Here is a 21,463-nt window from a genome sequence, read left to right as displayed (position 1 = left end):
GTGTGTAGGTGATCTGAGTGGCCTCTGATGGCAGTCTTGATAAGGAGGTTGGCGATCGCAGTGTTTATTCTTTGTGTAAGCGGAGGTACCTGTGCCTCACTCCTTAAATTGTCCACCTTCGTCCACTTCGGGGCTCCCAGGGCTATTCTTAACGCCTCATTTTGGATGGTTTCAAGGCCCTTAGCGTCATTGCTTGTCATGTTGAGTAAAGCAGGGCTGGCATAGTCTGAGTGACCACACGAGAGACTTGTAGCCACTCATTATAACTCTGCCCGATGCTCCCTTTCCACGCCATGACAGCGCCTTCAAAACCTTGTTTCTGGCCCGGCACTTGCCCTTTGTAGTGTAGGATAATGACTATGATTGGGCTGACTTGCTGTATCTTGATTTATTGATTGATTCAGCCTGCAAATTTAATGTCAACATAAACACAGCATACCTCAATATCATGTAACTCCCTTCAATATCTTGTAACTTCACCCAGTAAACAGAAGAATAACATAAGATGAACACATATCCCATTCTATTATTCACTATTGCAATGACACACGATACATATAAAATAGTACTCACAAAATGACCGCCCATCATCAGCCAAGGCAGACTTCACCATATGTCTGATTACAGCATTACCCCAACTATGCTGCAAAGTTACACTTAATCAAATCCTCCTATCAGCACCGCATTCAATATAACACCAACCAATATGCACAATCAGCGGCATAACATAAGTCAAACAAATCAGAGAAATAATGTTATCACAAAACTCACCTCAGTCAAACAACCGCCACTCACCCCTGACAGGCACCAACTGTACCTCTGCCTACCTTCCCCCTACACCCTGAGTGCGGTATAATATATATCCGTGTTACATACACAGACCCTAAAAGAAAACTTCCTCTTGACAAACAAATACACATTACTAACCAATACCAAACTTGTTAATAAGTAAGAAAACAATATATGTATCTCAATAATAATTACAATTCTTGTCATATATGCCAATAACAATTATACAGTAACTGGAATACAACCCGTGTCTACACCTCTTTCCAACCAATGACAGCGACACACACTGCCCGCTCCACATTCAAAGGTGCCAACATTGACATTATACTCGTAATTCTAATATGATGAGAATCATATTACACTCCCCCCACCACAAATCAAAGGCTTCTATACTTCTATTGTTGATCGACTGGGAGCAACACCACCAGTCTATGTACTGATCTTACCATTTGCTTGTCATGTTGGCCCCTGTACTGTTTTCCTGGTTCATTAATTTTATACCTCAACAACACATCTCTGATCTTTCCATCCCTTCCTGGTATACCTTCTACAACTTCCGCTAACTTCCATTCTCCTCTTAATACATTATGATCATTAACAAGTACAATGTCACCCTTCCGAACATTTCTTACACTCACATGCCACTTTTGGCGTACAATTAGAGTAGGAAAGTAGTTCTTCATCCAATTTTTCCAAAATAAATCAATGACCTTAATCTTAAATGCATATGATCTACTTACTTCTCCCCGTTCATTCCAAAATCCACAAGGAGCATCAATGGTAGATCGACCCAGTAGTAAGTCATTAGGTCTCAATACAGTCCCTTCATCAAAATCTTCACCTGGTTTGAACCCGATAGGCCGTTCATTCAATACATTGGCCACCTCATACATAACAGACTGTAGTTCTCCAAAGGATATGACTGATTCACCTATGATTCTAGTGAGAGATCTCTTGACTAATCTAATTAACGCTTCACTGCAAGAATTTTCCCAAGGGGCATCTGCTGATCTATTGAATACCCAGATTAAACCATTAAATTTTCCAAAATTGAACACTTCATGCTTATTCCACCGAGTAACCATATCTCTCAATTCCTTGTTTGCATACACTAACTGTGTACCATTATCTGAATATAATTTTTTGGGAAATCCTCTAAGACAAGTGAATCTCTTCAATACAGTAAGAAAGTTTTGAGTATCATAACCTTCGGAAAGGTCTAAATGTACAGCCCTTGTTGTCATGCAATTGAAAATTACTCCAAACGTTTTTCTTTTCACTCTTCTTTTCACCGTATCACAAACCCAAAGAGGACCGAACAGGTCAACACTTACATTGTAAAATGGTGGACATGGCTCTAGTCTTTCCTTAGGTAGTTCACCCATACACTGGGATGTGCAGATCTTATCTATTCTATGGCAAGTTACACATTGTTTTCTAATAGATTTCATTGTCTTCCTCGCACCTAATACCCAGTATTTCACTTGAGCTCTAGCAAGGCCCGCTTCTATTCCACTATGATCTTCCTTGTGTATGTGGGACAGATACAGTTCAGAAAATGGATGCTTTGATGGGAGTAACATGAACTGATCACAATTCCAATTGTCTTTTACCCATTTTGACATTCGACTTCCCACAGTGATAATGCCATCTTCTCTCATCCTTGGTCCTAGACGTTTATATTTCTTTTCCCAGTCTTGTGGCAGGCTTGTTTGAGCGTTCTTAACAAGAAATAATTCTGCTCTCTGTATATCCTCTGCATTAGGATCACATATTATAGCTTTAAATGATCTCTTTCTTACTACATTTATGACTCGAGCCATTACCGACAAAAGCCGTTTCAAATTGCTGAAATTTTGGATGTTGATTAACTCATTAGGTGTAGTAATCTCTCCTGTGTTCATGGTTACCTTTGCAAACACAGTATCAGGGAGATCAGACACTGTATTCTGTTTAACTGGCCATTCTGAGAAGTCACAATAGAGAAATTGTGGACCACTTTGCCATACAGATCCTGTCCCTAACTCTAAGGGACTGCATTCCCTGGTGGTTAAATCAGCATTGTTTTCCTTAGAAGATACCCAATACCATTCTATGGGCTCTGTCTTTGATTGAATCTCTGCAACTCTACTTCCAACAAAGGTGTTAAATCTATGTGATTCCTTTTGGATTTGTGCCCTTACAATCTCACTATCTGTGATGTGGATTATCCTAGAATAGTTGTATCTCATTTCTCCTTCAATGGATACTCTCAATCTGCTTGCCAAAACTGCAGCACACAATTCCAGTCTAGGTATATTGATTTGCCTCATAGGAGCAATTCTATTCTTTGAACATAAGAGTTTTACACAATATGTGCCATTCTGCTTCTTCCACCTAATGTAAGCTACAGCTCCATATGCTTTCATGCTACTATCACAAAAGATAATTAACTCTGGATCTGTAGTCACATCTGTAGTCCTTAAGCATCTTCCAAAAGTAAGTTTTTCAATTTCAAGCATTTCCCGAAATAAATCCACTGCTTCTAAATACAAAGTTCCACTGATAGGCTCATCCCATCCCTTAGATTTGTTTTCATTAGCTTCTAGTATAATGGAGCGAATCATTAACTTGGTTTTCAGTGTGAATGGTGTTAACAGTCCCAGAGGATCATAGAGTGTAGCAAACTGCGACAGTACAGTTCTTTTAGTCAACATACACGGGATACGGCTTTCAAAGTCACCATAGCTCACATTTGGTTCTGTCCTGCCCTCTCTTGTTCTTTTCGAGAAGTTGAGTTTAACTTTAAATGAAAATACATCTTGTTTGGGTTTCCATTCTAACCCTAAAACCTTTTCTTGATCAGTGTTCGAGATTATGGCATCATTTCTGTTATCCTCTCCAGAGAGAATCCAATATTTAATCTGAAAACCTCCTGGTCTTAAAACTTCCTCCACTTCTTTGATTCTTTCCATTGCATGATTCGTTGAACCAACACTACTTATAATATCGTCAACATAGGAATCCTCTACAATCATTTTAGAGGCTAATGGGAAGTCACAATTCATTTCTGCTGTTTTACGAAGAGCCAACATTGCTATCGGCCCAGAAGGTTTGTCTCCAAATGTTACCGTCTTCAATTTATAGTGTGAGGGTTCTCTCTCTAGTTGAAAGTTCCTCCATAAAAATCTGTGAGTGTGCATATCTTCATCTGAAAGCTTTACAGTATGATACATTTTTCTAATATCTCCAACCATACCAATCTCCTCCTCTCTGAATCTCAGCAAGATTCCAATTAAGTTGTTTATCACATCTGGCCCCTTTGCAAGCATGTCATTGAGAGAGATCCCTTTGTAGGATGCTGCTGCATTAAACACTATCCTTACTGGGGTTGAAATGGAGTCTACCTTGTAAACTTCGTGATGGGGTAGATAAAACTTTGGACCCTTGTAAGTCATTACTTCCTCCTTTGATAATTTCTCCGCTACTCCTCTATCCAACATGTCTTTTATTTGTTCTTGATACTTTACACACTGGGTCGACCCCATCTTCATTAATCTCTGTTCAGTGGCCTTTAATCTAGCAAATGCCATAGGATAATTATCAGGTAGTTTAGCCGGATCATAAATCCAAGGATACTTAGCTATCCAGCACTGATGTTTCGCATCATAAGTTAATCCATCTTCAATAAGTTTCTTCTCTCTTTCTTCCTTAATGGTTAAATTTCCCTTGGTTGAGCATTTTCCACATTTGCAGCCTCCACACTTAGGATTGCATTCTGTTCCTAAGCTTTCATTCAAAAAATAATTTTCTATCAACTTGCCCACATTAGGTTTAGTCCTGAAATGCCAATCTGTGGTGTCATTACAACTCACGTGATTAATTTGCACGCAATAGCTATGTCCCTTTCCTTTGTCATCCAATCTACCTCTGATACAGAAACCAAACTCATTTGACATTAACTGAACATTATCTATGGTTTTTTTAACTTGTGGCATTAAAGTACAGTGATCAGATCCTATTAGTAGTTCTATACGCCCTTCAGGCCTTTGGATATCCTTTTCTTGCACTTCAAATTTCTTAGCAATTTCCGATAAATTCACCTGTTGATGAGCACCAGTTATTTCGGAAATTCCACAAACTTCAACAAATTTTTCCTTCCCTGTTTGATCCCTCAAGGACATCTTATAAACAAAACTATCCAATTCTTCTGTGTGGTCACCGACCTTTGTCACTGAAAGCTGTATAGGAGTACCTTTGAGTCCTAGTTGCTTTGCCATTCTAAAAGTGATCAGACTGATGTTACTTCCTGCATCATATAATGTGGGAACAGAAACACCTCCACTATCCACAAACCCAGTCATCAAAAATGCACCTTTCTTTGTCAAATGGTTACTCATAACATCCATTGTAGAAGTATAAGGACTGCTAAATATAGGGTGCAAAATTGAATGGTGGTGCTTACCACAAATGTCTCCCTTTACCTTTACTCTACAAGGCATTTGCTTATCACAATCCCTAGATAGGTGCCCTCTTTTGAGACATGCAAAACAAATTCTATTTTGCTTTAAAAAATCCATTTGATTTTCAGCTGTCCATTGCTTAAATGTCATACAATCCTGTAAGTGATGAGATTCACTATCATGAACAAGACAATACTTCTCCTTCTGATCACCATTAATTTTTGATGTGTAATTCCTACTGCAATATCTTCCATCTGCTACTTGAGCTATATTAGTTAAACACTCTGACATCTGGTTTTGTAGTTTCTCTTGTCCCACAGCTAACAGTTTTATGACTTCTAATAAGTCATTTTCTTTTGTGTTTGATACATCAGTGGTATGCACCGTTACCTTTGACGCACCAAGTCTTGACTCATCTTGTAAGTATTCTAAAGCTTTTCGATGCTCTGTTAAGAATGCAACCAACTCTTTAAACTTGTCAGTCTTCACTTGTTGTACTTTACTAGCCCATTCCTTTTTCAACATAGAGGGTAACAATTTTTCTACTTGAGTCAGGACAGTAACATTCTCCAACTCCTTTGTTAGGTTCAAGTTGCTTACATCTAACCATACCTTTTCTACAGTATTGATTAGCTTGATTAACCGTTTATCATCACCTTCACTTATTGGCTTATATGACCTAATGTCTCCCAAGATTGAATCAATTAACTTTCCTTCATGACCATATGTTTCATTCAATCTCTCCCACATTCTTTTGTAATCATTTAAATCTTCTACAAGTCTCCTGGGTTCCCCCTCTAGTGACATTCTGAGTACATAGGGATCCTCACCATGTTGTGATTCAACCAGTCTTGTATAATCCCTAATAAATGAGGGAAATGACCTTACAGATCCACCAAATTTAGGAGGCTCAATTTTTTTCATGGCAAGTACAGCCTTAGGTTTTTCTTTTAATGTCTCAAGAAGAGTGCACTTTATAGTTTCCAATTCCATGATATAGTCTTCATACTCTTGGCAAGATGAACTACCATCTAAAAGGTCAATAATTTTCTCATTCACCACATCCACTACTTTGAAAGAATCACAAACTTCACTATACAATACTTGTAGGGTTGCTGTGGAGTCTCCTCTCTTGTGTGCATCCTTGAAGAGTCCCACCTTCCTGGTGAATCTCCTCTTGGCATTAGCACGTTCCCTTTTCAAGTCATCCATGGCTGCTCTGCGAATTTTGCTGAATTGTAGTGTAGGATAATGACTATGATTGGGCTGACTTGCTGTATCTTGATTTATTGATTGATTCAGCCTGCAAATTTAATGTCAACATAAACACAGCATACCTCAATATCATGTAACTCCCTTCAATATCTTGTAACTTCACCCAGTAAACAGAAGAATAACATAAGATGAACACATATCCCATTCTATTATTCACTATTGCAATGACACACGATACATATAAAATAGTACTCACAAAATGACCGCCCATCATCAGCCAAGGCAGACTTCACCATATGTCTGATTACAGCATTACCCCAACTATGCTGCAAAGTTACACTTAATCAAATCCTCCTATCAGCACCGCATTCAATATAACACCAACCAATATGCACAATCAGCAGCATAACATAAGTCAACAAATCAGAGAAATAATGTTATCACAAAACTCACCTCAGTCAAACAACCGCCACTCACCCCTGACAGGCACCAACTGTACCTCTGCCTACCTTCCCCCTACACCCTGACTGCGGTATAATATATATCCGTGTTACATACACAGACCCTAAAAGAAAACTTCCTCTTGACAAACAAATACACATTACTAACCAATACCAAACTTGTTAATAAGTAAGAAAACAATATATGTATCTCAATAATAATTACAATTCTTGTCATATATGCCAATAACAATTATACAGTAACTGGAATACAACCCGTGTCTACACCTCTTTCCAACCAATGACAGCGACACACACTGCCCGCTCCACATTCAAAGGTGCCAACATTGACATTATAATTCTAATATGATGAGAATCATATTACACCCTTCAAATGCTGAATCTCGGCTTTGCAGGTGTTATTACGGGTGACCATGACGCCAAGATATCGATGGGTGGCCACCCAATTTAAATCCTGGCCCTGCAGTCTCAGCTTGGTAGGCGGAGTGGATCGTGTGTGAGACATCGCCTTCGTCTTGGTGTGGGAGAGGGTGAAGCCGAGTTCACACTCGGCAGCCAGAAAGTTGAGAGTCCTGCATTGTGGTGACAGAGTCTCTGCCTGTCGTTTGCAGCACAACGTCATCGGCATACCCTATGTGTTGCGTCCCTCGTGGATAGGGAAGTCTGGCAAGGGCGTCCATGAGAATATTAAATAACGTTGGACTGAGGACTCCTCCCTGTGGTGTTCCATTTTCCAGGTGCATGTAGTCAGATGCCTCTCCCTGGAACACAACACGAGCCTTCCTGTTGGTTAAGTAGTGCTGCACCCATGATAGTAATCTACCTTTCACCCCGAGCTTGGTGAGCTCATGGAGGATGGTCAGGGGCTGAGCTCTGTCAAATGCCTTTTCAATGTCGAGGAACACTGCTGTCTTGGCTTGATGATAAGAGAAGTAGTTGGAGAGGCAGTTGGCAGTACTTCTGTGTTTAACAAAACCGTTCACACTAAAATGTAGGCGCCCCGTTTTGTAGATAAGGCGAGTCAGCAGTATTCTTTCCATCATTTTGCATATCGTTGAGGTAAGGCTGACCGGGCGGTACTTGTTTCCCTCACCTGGTTTTGGTATGGGGACAATGTTTGCTGTCTTCCATGTTTCAGGGAGTGTTCCCTGTGATAGGGACATGTTGTACAGGTGTAAGAGTGGGTCCCCCGTAACATTACGCACTGCATTCAGCATGGAATACGTTATGCCATCCACCCCGGGTGCTGTGTCCCGGCTTGTCTTCCTCGCTCCCAGCAGCTCCTCCCTCGTTATGGGCGCGTCGGTGTCGTCTGCTAGGCGCACGGCCGCAGCGACACCAGCCTTCCTGGCCGGGTCTAGGTTATTTTTAGCCTCCTTGACGTTTTCAGGCAGACTGTCACTTGCCGCTCGCTCCCGATACTCCCTCATTAACTCAGATGCCTTCCCCGCTGGATCAGGGTGGCGGAGAGGCTTTGTGTGTTTGCCTCTGACGCGGTTCACTTGTCTCCACACCTGCGTCATGCTGGCATCATGGTTCAGCTTGCTCTTGTTTTCAAGCCACTTCTCTTCACGAATGGTCTTTATCTGTTCCCTGGCATAGGAAGCCCATTCTATCATGTCACGTTTATCCTCGGTGGCTCTCGTGCGCTTGTATGTAGTAGTGAGTTGCCGTGACACTTGATGCAGGAACTTTATCCTGCTGTCATAGTATCAGAGGTGTTTCTTATGAGGATTAAACTTGTTACCGCCTTTGCGAGGCATGGAGGCATCAGCTGCAGCGTGGATAGCCTTCGTCAGGTCGTCAGCAAAGCTTTCCACTGAGGCAGGGAGGGTGTATGAGGCATACCAGGTGTTTAAGTGGTTTGTGAATTTCAGCCAGTCAGCTTTCCGTGTCAGCCACCTCTTTCTTGTGGTGTTGGGGAGGTGTGTGGACCTCGGGAGATGTATGTCATACTCCTGGTGCCCAGTGATCACGGAGTTCTGGTATGCCGTGAACGTTTTGGATACAGTCATTGCCATTCACTGTAAGAGTGAGATCAAGCCTCCCACCCTCAGTATGAGTTAGGGTCGCCGCGCCATGCAGGTGTAGTTCCTCGAAGTCCTCCATCATTTGAACTAGATGACATCCTCGTAGGTTGCTTCTACCTTCGCCCTAGGGCTCCATGAGTGGATGATGGGCGTTGAAGTCCCCACTAAGGACGAGAATTCCACCACCATTGTGCGTCACTGTGGGCAACAGATCAAGGTTGGATCTTTGTCTGCAGTATACATTACACACGTCCACGCTGACGGAGGAGTCAACGTGTACCGTTACGCAGAGCGTATATATATATATATATATATATATATATATATATATATATATATATATATATATATATATATATATATATATATATATATATATATATATATATATATTATATGCACAGTGGTATCTTATTCAACAGTTAGTCTATATCAATATAGTCATCATCATGATTATTAGCACTTGTGAAGTATATATCTTGTGTACATAATGACAGCATTTCCTCTGTAGGAAGAAACTTGTTACAGCATATGCCTTGTCTGTGCATATATGAGCGTACATGTAATGTACTCGCTAAACTTACATGTTGCATTCTGTTTCTTAACTTATTTTTTACTATATTCATTTGGGAAAATACTCTTTCTACCGAGGCATTACTGACTGGGAGAGCCAGTAGTGACAAAGCAAATCTCCCAAGATCTCGAAAATCATTTTCCCCTGAGGCGTCCTTATGGTCGTGAACTGCAAGCCAGAATTTTTCTGTCACCATGAGTATCTTTGGGCCAGGCGACAGTCCCAATGCGCTGCCACTGTTCATCCAGCTGCCCAAGATCGCCAGTGTACTTGGAAAGGAACGAGAGCTCGTTCAACCTTGGCTTCCTTATTCCAAGAACAGTTTCTGGCGTCAAGGCATCCAGGCTCTGCAGTATTTCAATGTTTGAAGGGAGCCTCTGTTGTAACTCTTTTAGAAGATGCATCAAGAAGTCACGTCCGTGTGTCTTGATGGTGTTTACGATCCCGGGATCCAACCTGCTGCGCCCCACTTCAAGGTTGAACTGGACACCCATGTCTACAGCTTGCAACGGCAGGTGGTCCCGTTCATCGCGCACCTGGTAAAAGACGATAAGTGTTAAAGTTAACAAGAGAAATAATATAGCTTTGGTGATAATAGAGACAATAATAATAATAATAATAACAATAATAATAATAATAATAATAATAATAGCAATAACAGTGATACTACTACAGTACTACTACTACTACTACTACTACTACTACTACTACTACTATTTTTTTTTTTCTACTACTACATTAAAATAATACCTCCACCCCATGTTTATTGATGTGTCAATTAGGGGCTCCATTACTTGGAGGTCATTAGCCCCAGCTCTCGCTAATGACTGTGGCATCCAACCATATCTAATGCTCTATAATATAAACATTAGTTGTTAACTATAAATTCACTCTACCTCTACTCTATCTACTCTTATGCCACTCTCCACCACTGTAGCCTCGCAGTCGAGGCCTCCTAAGTCTGCAGGTATGGGAGTGGAATGCCTTGTCCCCCTGAGACACAGGAGGGCAGATCTGAGGAGGGAGAATGAGAGACGGCACCTCATCCATGCGACGACATGGCTCCTTGGCTGGTGCTTCTTTTCTGCCATTAGGTCGGCTAGTCTTGAGTAGAAGCACTGAGCCTTGGAGCCCATCCCGCCAGATGTGGTGAAGACCAGAGGTGTGAAGCTGCCCTGGTCAACGTGTTGGATTCTCTCCCCATACGCTCGGATCTTCTCCTGCTCATTCTTGCGGTGGGCGGCCTCCAGGGAGAGTTCGTGGTGACAGGCGGCCATCGGGTCAAAGATCCGTATGTCCACGAATGCTTTCTGTCCCCTTGTCCAGAACCCTCGTGCACTGACGTCGACTCGAGCCTCGTTGGTGGTGTTGGCTGTTCTGTAGCGCAGGTGCTCGCCGTCTAGCGGCAGGAGGGTCGGTTCAGTGGAGACATCGTGGCACACCTCCCTGAGCATGCTGGCGGTCAGATCTCTCACCTCATCGTGCCTGATACATACGAATCCCCCCTTTTTGCACGTCATGGTGTGGTTGACGTCACTGGGGGAGCCACACACACAGGTACTGGGGAGTCCTTCCATCGGCCAGCCGTACCTCAGAGCAATGGCGTCGACAAATTCTTGTTTGTTGAGGCTGAAGCCCTTCGCTCTGATGGGCAGTGACGTTAGCCAGTTAGAGGCTCCCGTTTCCTGTGCAGTGAGGATTTTTCTCACTGTGGTTGCAGGCAGGATGTTTATCAGGTCTTCGAGACAGTTTCGTTGATGTTGTTGCCTATCTCTAGATATAATTCTTCCTTGCTCAGTGACTGCACCTTGGGCTATTTCACCATGTGCGTCCTGAGCAATGATCTTCTCTGTGAGGAACCTGGTGAGCTTGAGGGAGATGAGGTTCTCCACAGTCGTCAACTTCTCAGGGGAGGTGATTCCCATCCCGCCCAGTCTTGGTGGAAGTTCGAGCAGCGCCCTCTCCCCATCTCCGATGGTGTGGGATCTCAGTAATGCTGGGAGGAAGGTGTTCCTTATCGAGACCTCCAGTGGTGCAAGGAGAGGGCTGATGCCTGGGATGGTGCGCATGGCGAATCTCCATCTATGCTGCAAGCCGTGGGTGTAGGCGGAGTAGGCTGCATGAGGCTCAGTCCTGGCCATGTCAGACAGGACTTCCACCTCATGTATCCACTCCTTCACCTTCTCTCCTATGTACTCCTTCTTGAACTCCTCTGTTCCGATGACAGCACCCAGATGCCGCTGTCCATCCTTTGTTATTATAACTCCACTGCCACTGAAGCTATCCACTGCACTGTCATAGTGTTCAGGCTTTACAACAAGGACGGACTTAGCGGCATTGGGTGTGTACCCTATGATGGGACCATTGTCGTTCACTAAGCCCGACCATTTTTTCAAGTCTGTTATTTTGCCGGCCCCTGACAGGTCATCCGCGTATGCCACTTGCTTCACACTCGTTTTCTCATACGAGATAACTTGTTGCAGCACTGAAAGTCCGAGGGCGTACATCGCCATGGCCACTGGGTCACCTTGTGTTGTCCCTTCCATGGACTTTAACACCTTAACACTATTACCACTATTACTACATGTGTACAAATCCGAGGGGTCACTATATGTGTTTTCTACATATTGTGCCAGAGAGGGACATTTTACTCGAATGTTGTGAAGCATTGTTTTTCTGTTAATAGTGTTGAAAGCGTTTTTGGCGTCCACTAATAACACCGCTTCACAATTGTCTTCACTGAACATTTCCCTCATAGCGTGGATGGCGGCTTCCCCTCCTGCCTGCTGTCCTGCACATACTTGCAGGTTCCCTGCTGCCCTCCTTACGTCGTCCTTGACCACCGTCATGACGCATTTACCCACGATGCGTCTTATCACCTCGCCGATGCCAATTGGTCTGCATCCCGGCTTTTTGTCCAGCGGGATTAATCGGCATGCGGTGAGAGCCTCGACGTGGTGACAATTTGTGGTGGCAAGCTTCCTCGCCAGTGCTGCCAGGGCGCCGCATAGGTCGTTAGCGGCGCTGCCACAGAGTGCGCCGCTCAGCAGGCGACGCCACCCTCTAGCGTCTAGTCCTGAGGGACCAGCACTGCCGTGTGTCTGGAGAGACTTCTTCCAGATCATCTCTCCAGTTATCACCTCGTAGATGACATCATTGGGCTTGCGGAAAGGCCCCTGCATCCTGAGGCCCTCCTCGTCACTAGGGGGAGGATGTTTTTCCTTCAGCAGGTGGATGGTTTCCCTGGTGAGGGGCAACACACCACCTGACTGCTGTTCATTAAGTGCCCGCAGAGCCTTGGACACCTGTCCTTGCCCCATATTGCCAGCGAAATTACGGGCTTTGTCTTCCTGCCTTTGTTGGTTTCCTGATGGTCTTGGCAGCCTCTTCTGGATGGCTCGGGCTTCCTCCAGGAGCTCATCCAGTTGGTTGTTCTGCCATAGACCCACTCTTCTTGCGACGGCTTTCACGTTTTCCGCCACCTTCGCATTTCTATGTGTCTTTTGAAAGAAGAGTTTTGGCAGTGTGAAGAATAATTTCATCGCATACGGTGCGAGGGGTGACTCTTGTAAGTAATTGTTGAGGAGGATGACCATCTCTTGTACAATTTTGTTGGTGGCTGCACACTTTGGTGGATCGAACAGATGACATGTAGACCACCCAACTAATTCTATGTAAGTGTTGTTCACCCACATGGTTATTTCTTCTTCTGTTAGTCCTTTCCAGACTAAGTTTCTCCTCCCGTTTGTATGTCTCGCGGCGTACACGTTGTGTTGCGGTAGCGATGGGGCGTGTTGTGACGGTGTTGATGGCAGGGCAGCCTCCCCTCCCATCTCTGTCTCCATCGTTCGCTCTTGTTCCTCATCCTGCTGGGATTCCTGGCTGTCCCCTGGCTCCTCCTCCCTCTCACTGCCCCGATGGTCACGTCCCAGGGGGTTTTGGCATCCATCTCCCTTTCTACAATTTATACACTTTTTGTTTTGTCTCACACATTGACAATTAACACATCTGTGTTCCTCTTTTGTACACTGACAACATCTTCTTTGTGCAGGTGGGTTAGACATTGTATTAATAACATGACATTATTAGAGAGAGAGAGAGAGAGAGAGAGAGAGAGAGAGAGAGAGAGAGAGAGAGAGAGAGAGAGAGAAGCATTTATGGTAAATATGGGACTTAGATATGTATTACAGGCACTTTACTCAGTATTCCCTACAATGTTTAGCGGCAGTAGTAGTGGCAACAGCAGTCTTAGGAGTACCGTTACAACAGTTAAAGAGTGATAGTATATTACTACTGAAAATTTAATGAAGATCTGTAATTTTGGGTACTCACGTGGTGTGCATGGCTCCAATAAAATTAAACAAAGATTTATACCTAGTATTATAACAGAGATATCAGTCTATAATATATAGTAAGATTTATATAGAAATATATGGAGTAGGTGGCACCTGTATCCCCGACGGAGAGTGGATGGACAGCCGCGCGGGCTGCTTGGAGTTTTCCCTACGCGACTTATCACCAGATAACACTTCCGACCTAGTTCGACCCTTTCAACGGTCGCTCCGTGACGCTCACAACAACCACTGTTTTCAGAATATGATAAATCAATATTTTTCACGTGATTTATACGAGTATTGACACTGATATTACACTGGGCCCACCCTCTCCACTTCACTCATCTCTGTGTCTTTTGTCACAAAATTTCACAAAGTTTTAACCTTAAAAATACACCTTAATCACGGAGCCACACACCCACACGTCTTACTCCTACCAAGCCACCACTACTACTACTAATAATAATAATAAGAATAGTAGTAGTAGTAGTAGTAGTAGTAGTACTAGCAGTAAAATAATAATAATAATTAATTATTAATATTATTAATAATAACAATAATAATAAAATAATAATCTTAATAATAATAAAATTAAAAATATATATAATAATAATGATAATGATTGCAATAATAACAATAATAATAATAATAATAATAATGATAATCATAATCATAATAATACTTTTTCATGCAAATCAACACAGTTATTACAACAATTTTTACTTGCATCAAAATTTGTCACAGTTTGCCATGTAGGAAAGGTCCGCGGCATCATGACTCGGTTCAATATGGACTGATAAAGCGACATCAAATCAGCAAGAAGCTTGCTGGCATCACACTGGTTAGCTTCAAAAAGTTTGTTGACCCTGTTAACGTGGGACACGACAGGCTGTAGAAAAGCCAAGAACGCCTTGTTGGCTGGATCTGAGTACATCTGATGCATCAACTCAGCAGCGTAATTATGCTCTTCATCCTTGGAAATCTGAAAATATGATTTACGCTATAGTATATAAATATCAGTATTAAATCTCTCTCTCTCTCTCAGGCAACCGAATAAGCAGGAATGGGGAAAATTAAGCAAGAATGCATGTCAGCAATGAAAAGAAAAACATTATCACATGATTCTCTCATAAGGATATAGATAATGATCTAATAGACTTACCTCAAAATGGAGTTTCAGCTCGTCATACTGTTGCAGAATTCTTGTCACACACGGAGCAATAGCAAGCCACCTTGTGTCAGACAGCTGCAACATCTTGAGGGGCTATTCTCCCACATTGATGGTAGCGTACAGCTCTGCATATTTCTGCTGTCGGAGAGAGCTATTCGAAAAATACTTATATATCTGCGATACCATGGACTCAAGGTGGGAAGGTAGTTTTTTCATGGCATACGACATGCATAATTGTAACGAGTGGCAAATGCACTTGATGTGTGTAACCTCCGGATTTATTTCACGTAATCGTGAGATTACGGAGTTGTGTGCTCCGGACATTGTGTTACAGCCATCAGTTGCCAAACCAATACACTTTTTTATGTCTAGATTTACTTTTTTTTCAGGAACTCAAGCAAAGATGCTGTAACACCCTCAGCAGTGCTTCTATCGAATTCAACAAGTCCCAAGAATGATGTTATGATTCTTTTCTGTTCGTAACTTGGGTACCGAACAACAATACACAGCTTTTTCTTCATAGTATTGTCAGTACTTTCGTCTATTATCAATGAATATTCACTTTTGCCAATGTCACAACACAGTTCCTTCAGCATACACGGTGCTAACACTTTGTTTACGAGTGCCGTGCATTTTGTCCTATGTAAGGATATATCCTTACCAGAAATATCTTTTACTAGCTCACCCATGTGATCGATTGTCCTGACGCTTGAATGACAAGCAATGTGAGCTGCTAACTTCAGCTCAGCAACTTTTTCATCACTAGTGACTTTTGTTCTTGATAACCCTGATTGAAACAGAGTCCTCATGTTAGAAAATGGAGCAGCATTTTTCTCATGCTTTGCTGTCAGACCATGCTTGATAAGGTCACTGTGATGGGCTCTGATCACAGTTTTGCAAAATTTGCAGGATGCATGAGTATCATCGCCGGGTATACTCCTTATCCACGTCTTGAGCCCGTCCTCTTGTTCCCACTCTTTACAGTATTTTTTGCTGTATTTCGACCACTTGCTCATGTTCACTTGAGCGTACACACGTATGCACGTGGCCTGTATCCAGTATACTTGTATCTCCTCCAGGCAGGCTGAGGCAGCTACGAGGCTGAGAATAAACTGGCTGTGTTTCAGTGTGTGTGCTGTGAGGTGAATGTGGAAATTATGGGTGCGGCATGCAGGTGTTCAGGATGGGTGCCCTACAGTCTTAATGAGATCATGCGGCCCTAGTAGTAATCCCCTTAGGGAGAGGGGAGACTTGTTCACACCCTTCTGCTGGCTGACCTGGCGCCACTCCTTATCATACGAGTGAGTCTACTCCCTGATATGGTATGTCGGGAAGGCAAGAGTATATTATATATTTTCAATAACAAATAGCCCAGAAAATAGCCCAACTGCGGTAAAAAGAGCCCAAAAAGCGCCAAACCGCGGAAACCATATTTTTCACGCCCAATACCAGGAAAAAGAGCCCAATTGGGCGAGAAAACCACGGACCTGGCAACTCTGATTAGTTGTTTTCAATAAAAGATTCTAGCTTGTGGACAGGTTAAGTTTTCTAATGTTTTTTTTTTTAATAATTTCAAAAGAATAAACATTTATTTTCAATAAAGGATTATAACTTTTTGGACATTTAAATTTTCTATTTTTCCCTTGATAAGTGCCATAAACTCTGCCATTTTCGAAAAAAAAAATTTTTGCCAAAAAGTGCCAAAAATCATGAGCACAGCTGCCAATAAAATATTGCGGGACCTGGCAACCCTGCAACTAATGCTCTTGTTTTGGGCTGATATAAATGAACACACACACACACACACACACACACACACACACACACACACACACACTTATTCCTGCAAAATTTCAGATATTAATTCCACATCAAACTCTTGAGTATCAGCATCCCCTTCATTAGTATCATGTGCATACATAGAACTTGAATTGAATTTATTTAGCATCTCTTCTGATATTACAGAATCCTTGCAGCAAGAATTATTCAACATCAGGTGTGATCTTATCATCAAAATGCTTTTTAATAGCTTGTGCCCCATCTTATTTCTTATCTTAGTCTTTGCTAAGGCAGCCTGACTGAAAACTCTCTCAACATATGCATCTGAAATAGGTAGGCATAACTTATCTAAGACTAATTTTGCCAAAGTTCTGAAGCAACACGTACCTGCTGCATTCTTAAAGTTATAAACATTACACCAAAAATTTGCCTGATCTTTGACCTTAATCCCAAGATTTGTCCAATCACACAGTCTGATGTTCATGTACTGTTTTTCCAAGTCATCAAGATTTTCATCACTTGTCCAAAATTCTGTGAGATTCAGCTTGTGAAATGGAATAAATCTAGTCTGGGAGAGGAGAACATCAGGGTGAAAAGCTTGCAATTTCCCTGGCAGCCTCATGGATACTTTATCTACTGCTGTCTTCAAAAAATTGAGGCACTGATACTTTGTTTAGTACCTGTTCATTAGAAAGTTTTGACTATGACAGCTCCTGATAAAATTTAGCTCCAAACTGAATGTCTGTTATAGGTTTGAGATGTGCATCTTGAATCTTTTCATACATTTGCACATATTCATTTTTACATATTCTACTTCTCAATGACATGTAAAAAACATCCAAGTCCTTGAATAAACGACACTGGTCAACATTTGTGTGTTGGAAAGAAGCATTAATTTGTTCAAACTCATTTATAAGTGGAGAAGCAAATACTAGGTATAAGTAATTTGATCTATCATTTAGCATTTTCAGCAGTGACTTGCAACTATAGCTTTTTGTATATTTAATGCAGCTGAAATATGCTGTGAGCTCATGTCATTGTGTGATAACTGAATTAATAACTTTCCCAGTCACCAACCACCTTGTCTCTGACGGACTTGTTCTCTGACGGACTTATGAATTTTGTGGGGTGCAGATTAGGAATGTTTGCATTCATGACATGAAACAATTTATCATAATCACTTCTCCTAAGAGAGCTAAATTTAAACCACTTTGCAATTTCACTGAGCAAAAAAGAAAGGTTAGAAGGCAGTTAACCAAATGCATCTTTTCCACACAAACTTAAGCTGTGGCAAATACATTTAACTAAAACACAATGAGGGGCGTGTTCTCTTATCTTTGTATACACAGTTATGAGGTCCACACAAATTGGATGCACTATCAGTACCTGCACCATCAGTACCTAATCCTATAACATGACTCATTGGAATACTGTGTGCATCAAAGTATAACTTGATGTCTGAGAAAAGAGATGATGCTGTACATGAGGTGACAGGAAGTAATGTTAAGAATTTTGTTACAGCTGATGGTATATCCTCCTTGAAATATCTTACACACATGCACAAGTGCTTTGTAACTGAAACATCTGTCGACTCATCAATGATGAGCGAAAATGAGGTCTGTTGTATATCTTTGATTACCGAGTCATGAAGACAAGGGTGTACAACATTAGTGAGAATATTGGAACATTTTGTTCTGTGGTGTTTCATACCATGTAAAAAGTGTCTTCCTTGGAGATTCATTAATAATTTCTCCTAAGTGATAGGTTGCTCTGATAGCTGCATGACACAGGCAATGGCAACACTCCATCTAATATCAAATATTTTCATTTCTCTAAGACCACCAGTGAAAAATGATGAAACACTTGGAGAACCTTTAATTTGATCTGCTGCTCTCTGGTGCTTCTGAGATTTGGCATGCATTTCAGCATTGTACTTCTTATTTTTAACCTTAGTCTTGCATACCTTGCACCACAGGTCATCTGAATCATCAAGTGGAGATTGTGTTAACCATCCTGAAACAATAGTTACTTGGTACTATAAGGAATTCTATATGTAATAGTTTTCAGGTAGGTACAGTCAACACAGTCACTGTAACAAACTCTACATTTGGACAAACTGATTTGTGGGCACAATTTACAAACATTTACACTTTCAGACAAAGTTGTTTTAGCTGGTTCACTATACTTCAAGCCATTCGCAAAAGTTCCAAAACTTCACACACAAATCACGAGGAATTTTGTTTCTCTTTAAATAGCTTCTGATCTCTTGAAATTCTTTCATCCAATGCCCTGATAAAGGTTTAGTTTTCGGCATACCAATGATCGACAGTGACACAGCCGTGACAACGCCTTGACATCCCGCAAGAAACTGAGTAGATCGAGTCAGTCAACTCTCCTCTCCTGGCCTCAAACATGTTCTATACGCGATACGGCACGCGGGTGTGCGTTTTGGTTCCAGTCATATACTCGCAGTTGTAATTTTTGGCATTTTATGGCAACTCTGCGACAAAGATTGGCATTTTTAAGGCACCATATTACTACTGCCAAAGAAAAATGGCATCTTTTGGAAAAATGTTAAATTTATGGCAAAAAATGCCACTTTTGGCACGTTCTGGCAACCCTGGGTCACCGTAAGGGTGGCAGAGAGAGAGAGAGAGAGAGAGAGAGAGAGAGAGAGTGTGTCGTCAGCAGGTCGCGAGCGAGTAAGGACGTACATATACCCACGCTCCGTAATTTTCGACTCATCTATGCGGTGCAAAAACACATTCGGTCTTGTTGCATACACCAGTGAACAGGTATACCGACGCATAATGTGGTGCATTCTCATAGTGAGCGAAAATGCTTTAACAGTGACGCATTATATCAAAACATGTGTGCTGTGACGTGACTGACCCACCAGGCCGCCACCCTGCTTCTAACACCCCCCTCCCTCCCCCTCTGCCCCCCCTCCACCACCCCCTCGCTTTGTCCTGCCACTGCCTCCCCACATGGCCACTAACGCCACCCAGGAAGCCTCCTCTCCTCACCAGATGATTGCGTGGGCAGGCAAGTCTGGCTTTCCAGGGGCAACATACTGCTGTGTGTGTGTAGCCTCTCCACCAGACACAAGCCAGTAACAGCGTGCAGTCAGGAAGACTGCCCGAACCAGGCCTGTAAAGGGTGTCACAGTGAGGGCCCATTTTGTTGTTCCAACACAGCGGAGCTGAGGCAAGCGCGGGGTATCTCAAACCCTGTCACCCGCGTGGTACCCGAGGCACCGGCCACTGAGGACGAGACACCGGCCACTCAGGTCGACACGCCTGCCATCCCACCTGACCCTCCTACCCAGCAACCATCACCTGACAACGAAGACGCTGCCATCAAGGAAGAGCTACTAACAAACCCTCCTGAAGCCCTGGTAGACATCATGAGACAGAGGAACGAAATTTTCTCTCAAGAGCACTGTTGAAGCCTACCAACAACACAACTCGAGGGTGCAGCAGCAGAGAACAGCGCTAGAAGCAGCACTCAGCGCTATTGACGGCCTCTCTCAAGGTACAACAACTAGCTCCTTCCCGAGTCCCTCCTACCCAAGTTTGTAGTGCCCTGCTAAGCAAGATAGTGACTGGCGGGAAGTGTGTGCCTCACACCAACGTTGGGCCGGCTGGTGGGAGTCAGGTAAAGCAAGACCGCTACGGAAGGTGACTCAAGATACCTCACCTCCTCTCAACACACCTGACCTCACCCACACCCAGCAACCACCACCACCAACCCAGCACTCCCAGCCCTCTTTCCCCTCCGCCGCCACCACCACCACCACCACTACCGTTGGCCGCGCCAACCCTCCTCCCCGTTGCCAGGCCGTCACCAACGCCTCCACCACCACCGAGTCAGCCTCCTCCACAGCTGGGCCGCTACACTCCACCACCAGACAGAACACCAACAGACGACAGGGAAGTGCAAACCAAAGGTCGCCGCCTTTCTGTGGTCGCTGCCGGCAGCGAGGCCACACGGCAGGACGCTGCTCTGTAGTGGTCTGTGACTACTGCGGCCGCAGAGGACACCACGTAGACCAGTGCCGAACACGCCAGGCTGAGGAGTCAAGGAGGCTTGAGTGCACGTACTGTCTCAGACGCGGCCACGAGGAAAGCCGCTGCTACACTCGGGCCAGCGAGGCACGTCAGGAGCGACTCATTAGAGCCATTCTGACAGAGCGTCACCAGCCCGCCACTCCCCCCCAGCCTGTACCTTACCGGTCTGACCTGACCGCCGTGGCCGCCGCCACACACCCTGCCTGGACACAGCCCCCCCCCCCATTCCGCCCCGCTACTGGTACGCTAAGAAGAATGGCCGCCGCCGCCGCCGCCGCCGCCGCCGCCGCCGCCGCCGCCGCCGCCGCCGCCACCACCACCACCACCACCACCACCGCCGCCTCCACCCTCACAGTCCTGTGTGCCAACGTTCGTGGCTTCAGGACCAACGTTGGAGAGCTGACACACACCGCCCTCGTGAAACACGCCGACGTAGTGGTGGCAGTGGAGACCTTCCTGGATGACAGCTGTGTTACCACCTGCGACAGGATTACCGGCTACTCCCACCGGATGAGGCGTGACCGCCAGGGTGGGCAAGGAGGTGGTTTAGCCGTGTGTCATCGCGAGGGTCTCCACATGGACGCCCTGACAGTCAACA

General features: G+C 43.6%; 1 protein-coding gene and 1 long non-coding RNA gene across 3 annotated transcripts in view; one reads left to right on the top strand and one right to left on the bottom strand.

The window, feature by feature from the left end:
* LOC135101582 (uncharacterized) overlaps positions 1–6,855 on the bottom strand; it is an 8,197-nt gene extending 1,342 nt beyond the window's left edge. The window contains exons 1-2 of one of the 2 annotated variants that reach the window (XM_064005721.1): positions 6,336–6,855; positions 1–643 (exon numbers count right to left, since the gene is read on the bottom strand). The exon at positions 1–643 is cut by the window's left edge and continues 1,342 nt beyond it. In XM_064005721.1, coding sequence (XP_063861791.1) covers positions 1–200 — 200 coding nt within the window. In that variant the 5' untranslated portion in view covers positions 201–643; positions 6,336–6,855. Of the gene's footprint in view, positions 644–771 lie in introns of both variants that reach the window. The other variant, XR_010269314.1, reaches the window with a different exon arrangement.
* The window catches only part of LOC135101586 (uncharacterized), a 22,688-nt gene extending 3,286 nt beyond the window's left edge, over positions 1–19,402 (top strand). The window contains exons 2-3 of the long non-coding RNA XR_010269315.1: positions 15,044–15,211; positions 15,406–19,402. This is a non-coding gene — a long non-coding RNA (uncharacterized LOC135101586). The remainder of the gene's footprint in view (positions 1–15,043; positions 15,212–15,405) is intronic.
* The last annotated feature ends 2,061 nt before the right edge of the window (positions 19,403–21,463 follow it).

Source organism: Scylla paramamosain, chromosome 1 (assembly GCF_035594125.1).
Source record: "Scylla paramamosain isolate STU-SP2022 chromosome 1, ASM3559412v1, whole genome shotgun sequence".
NCBI lineage: Eukaryota > Metazoa > Arthropoda > Malacostraca > Decapoda > Portunidae > Scylla > Scylla paramamosain.
This window is presented reverse-complemented; position numbering and strand designations above follow the sequence as displayed.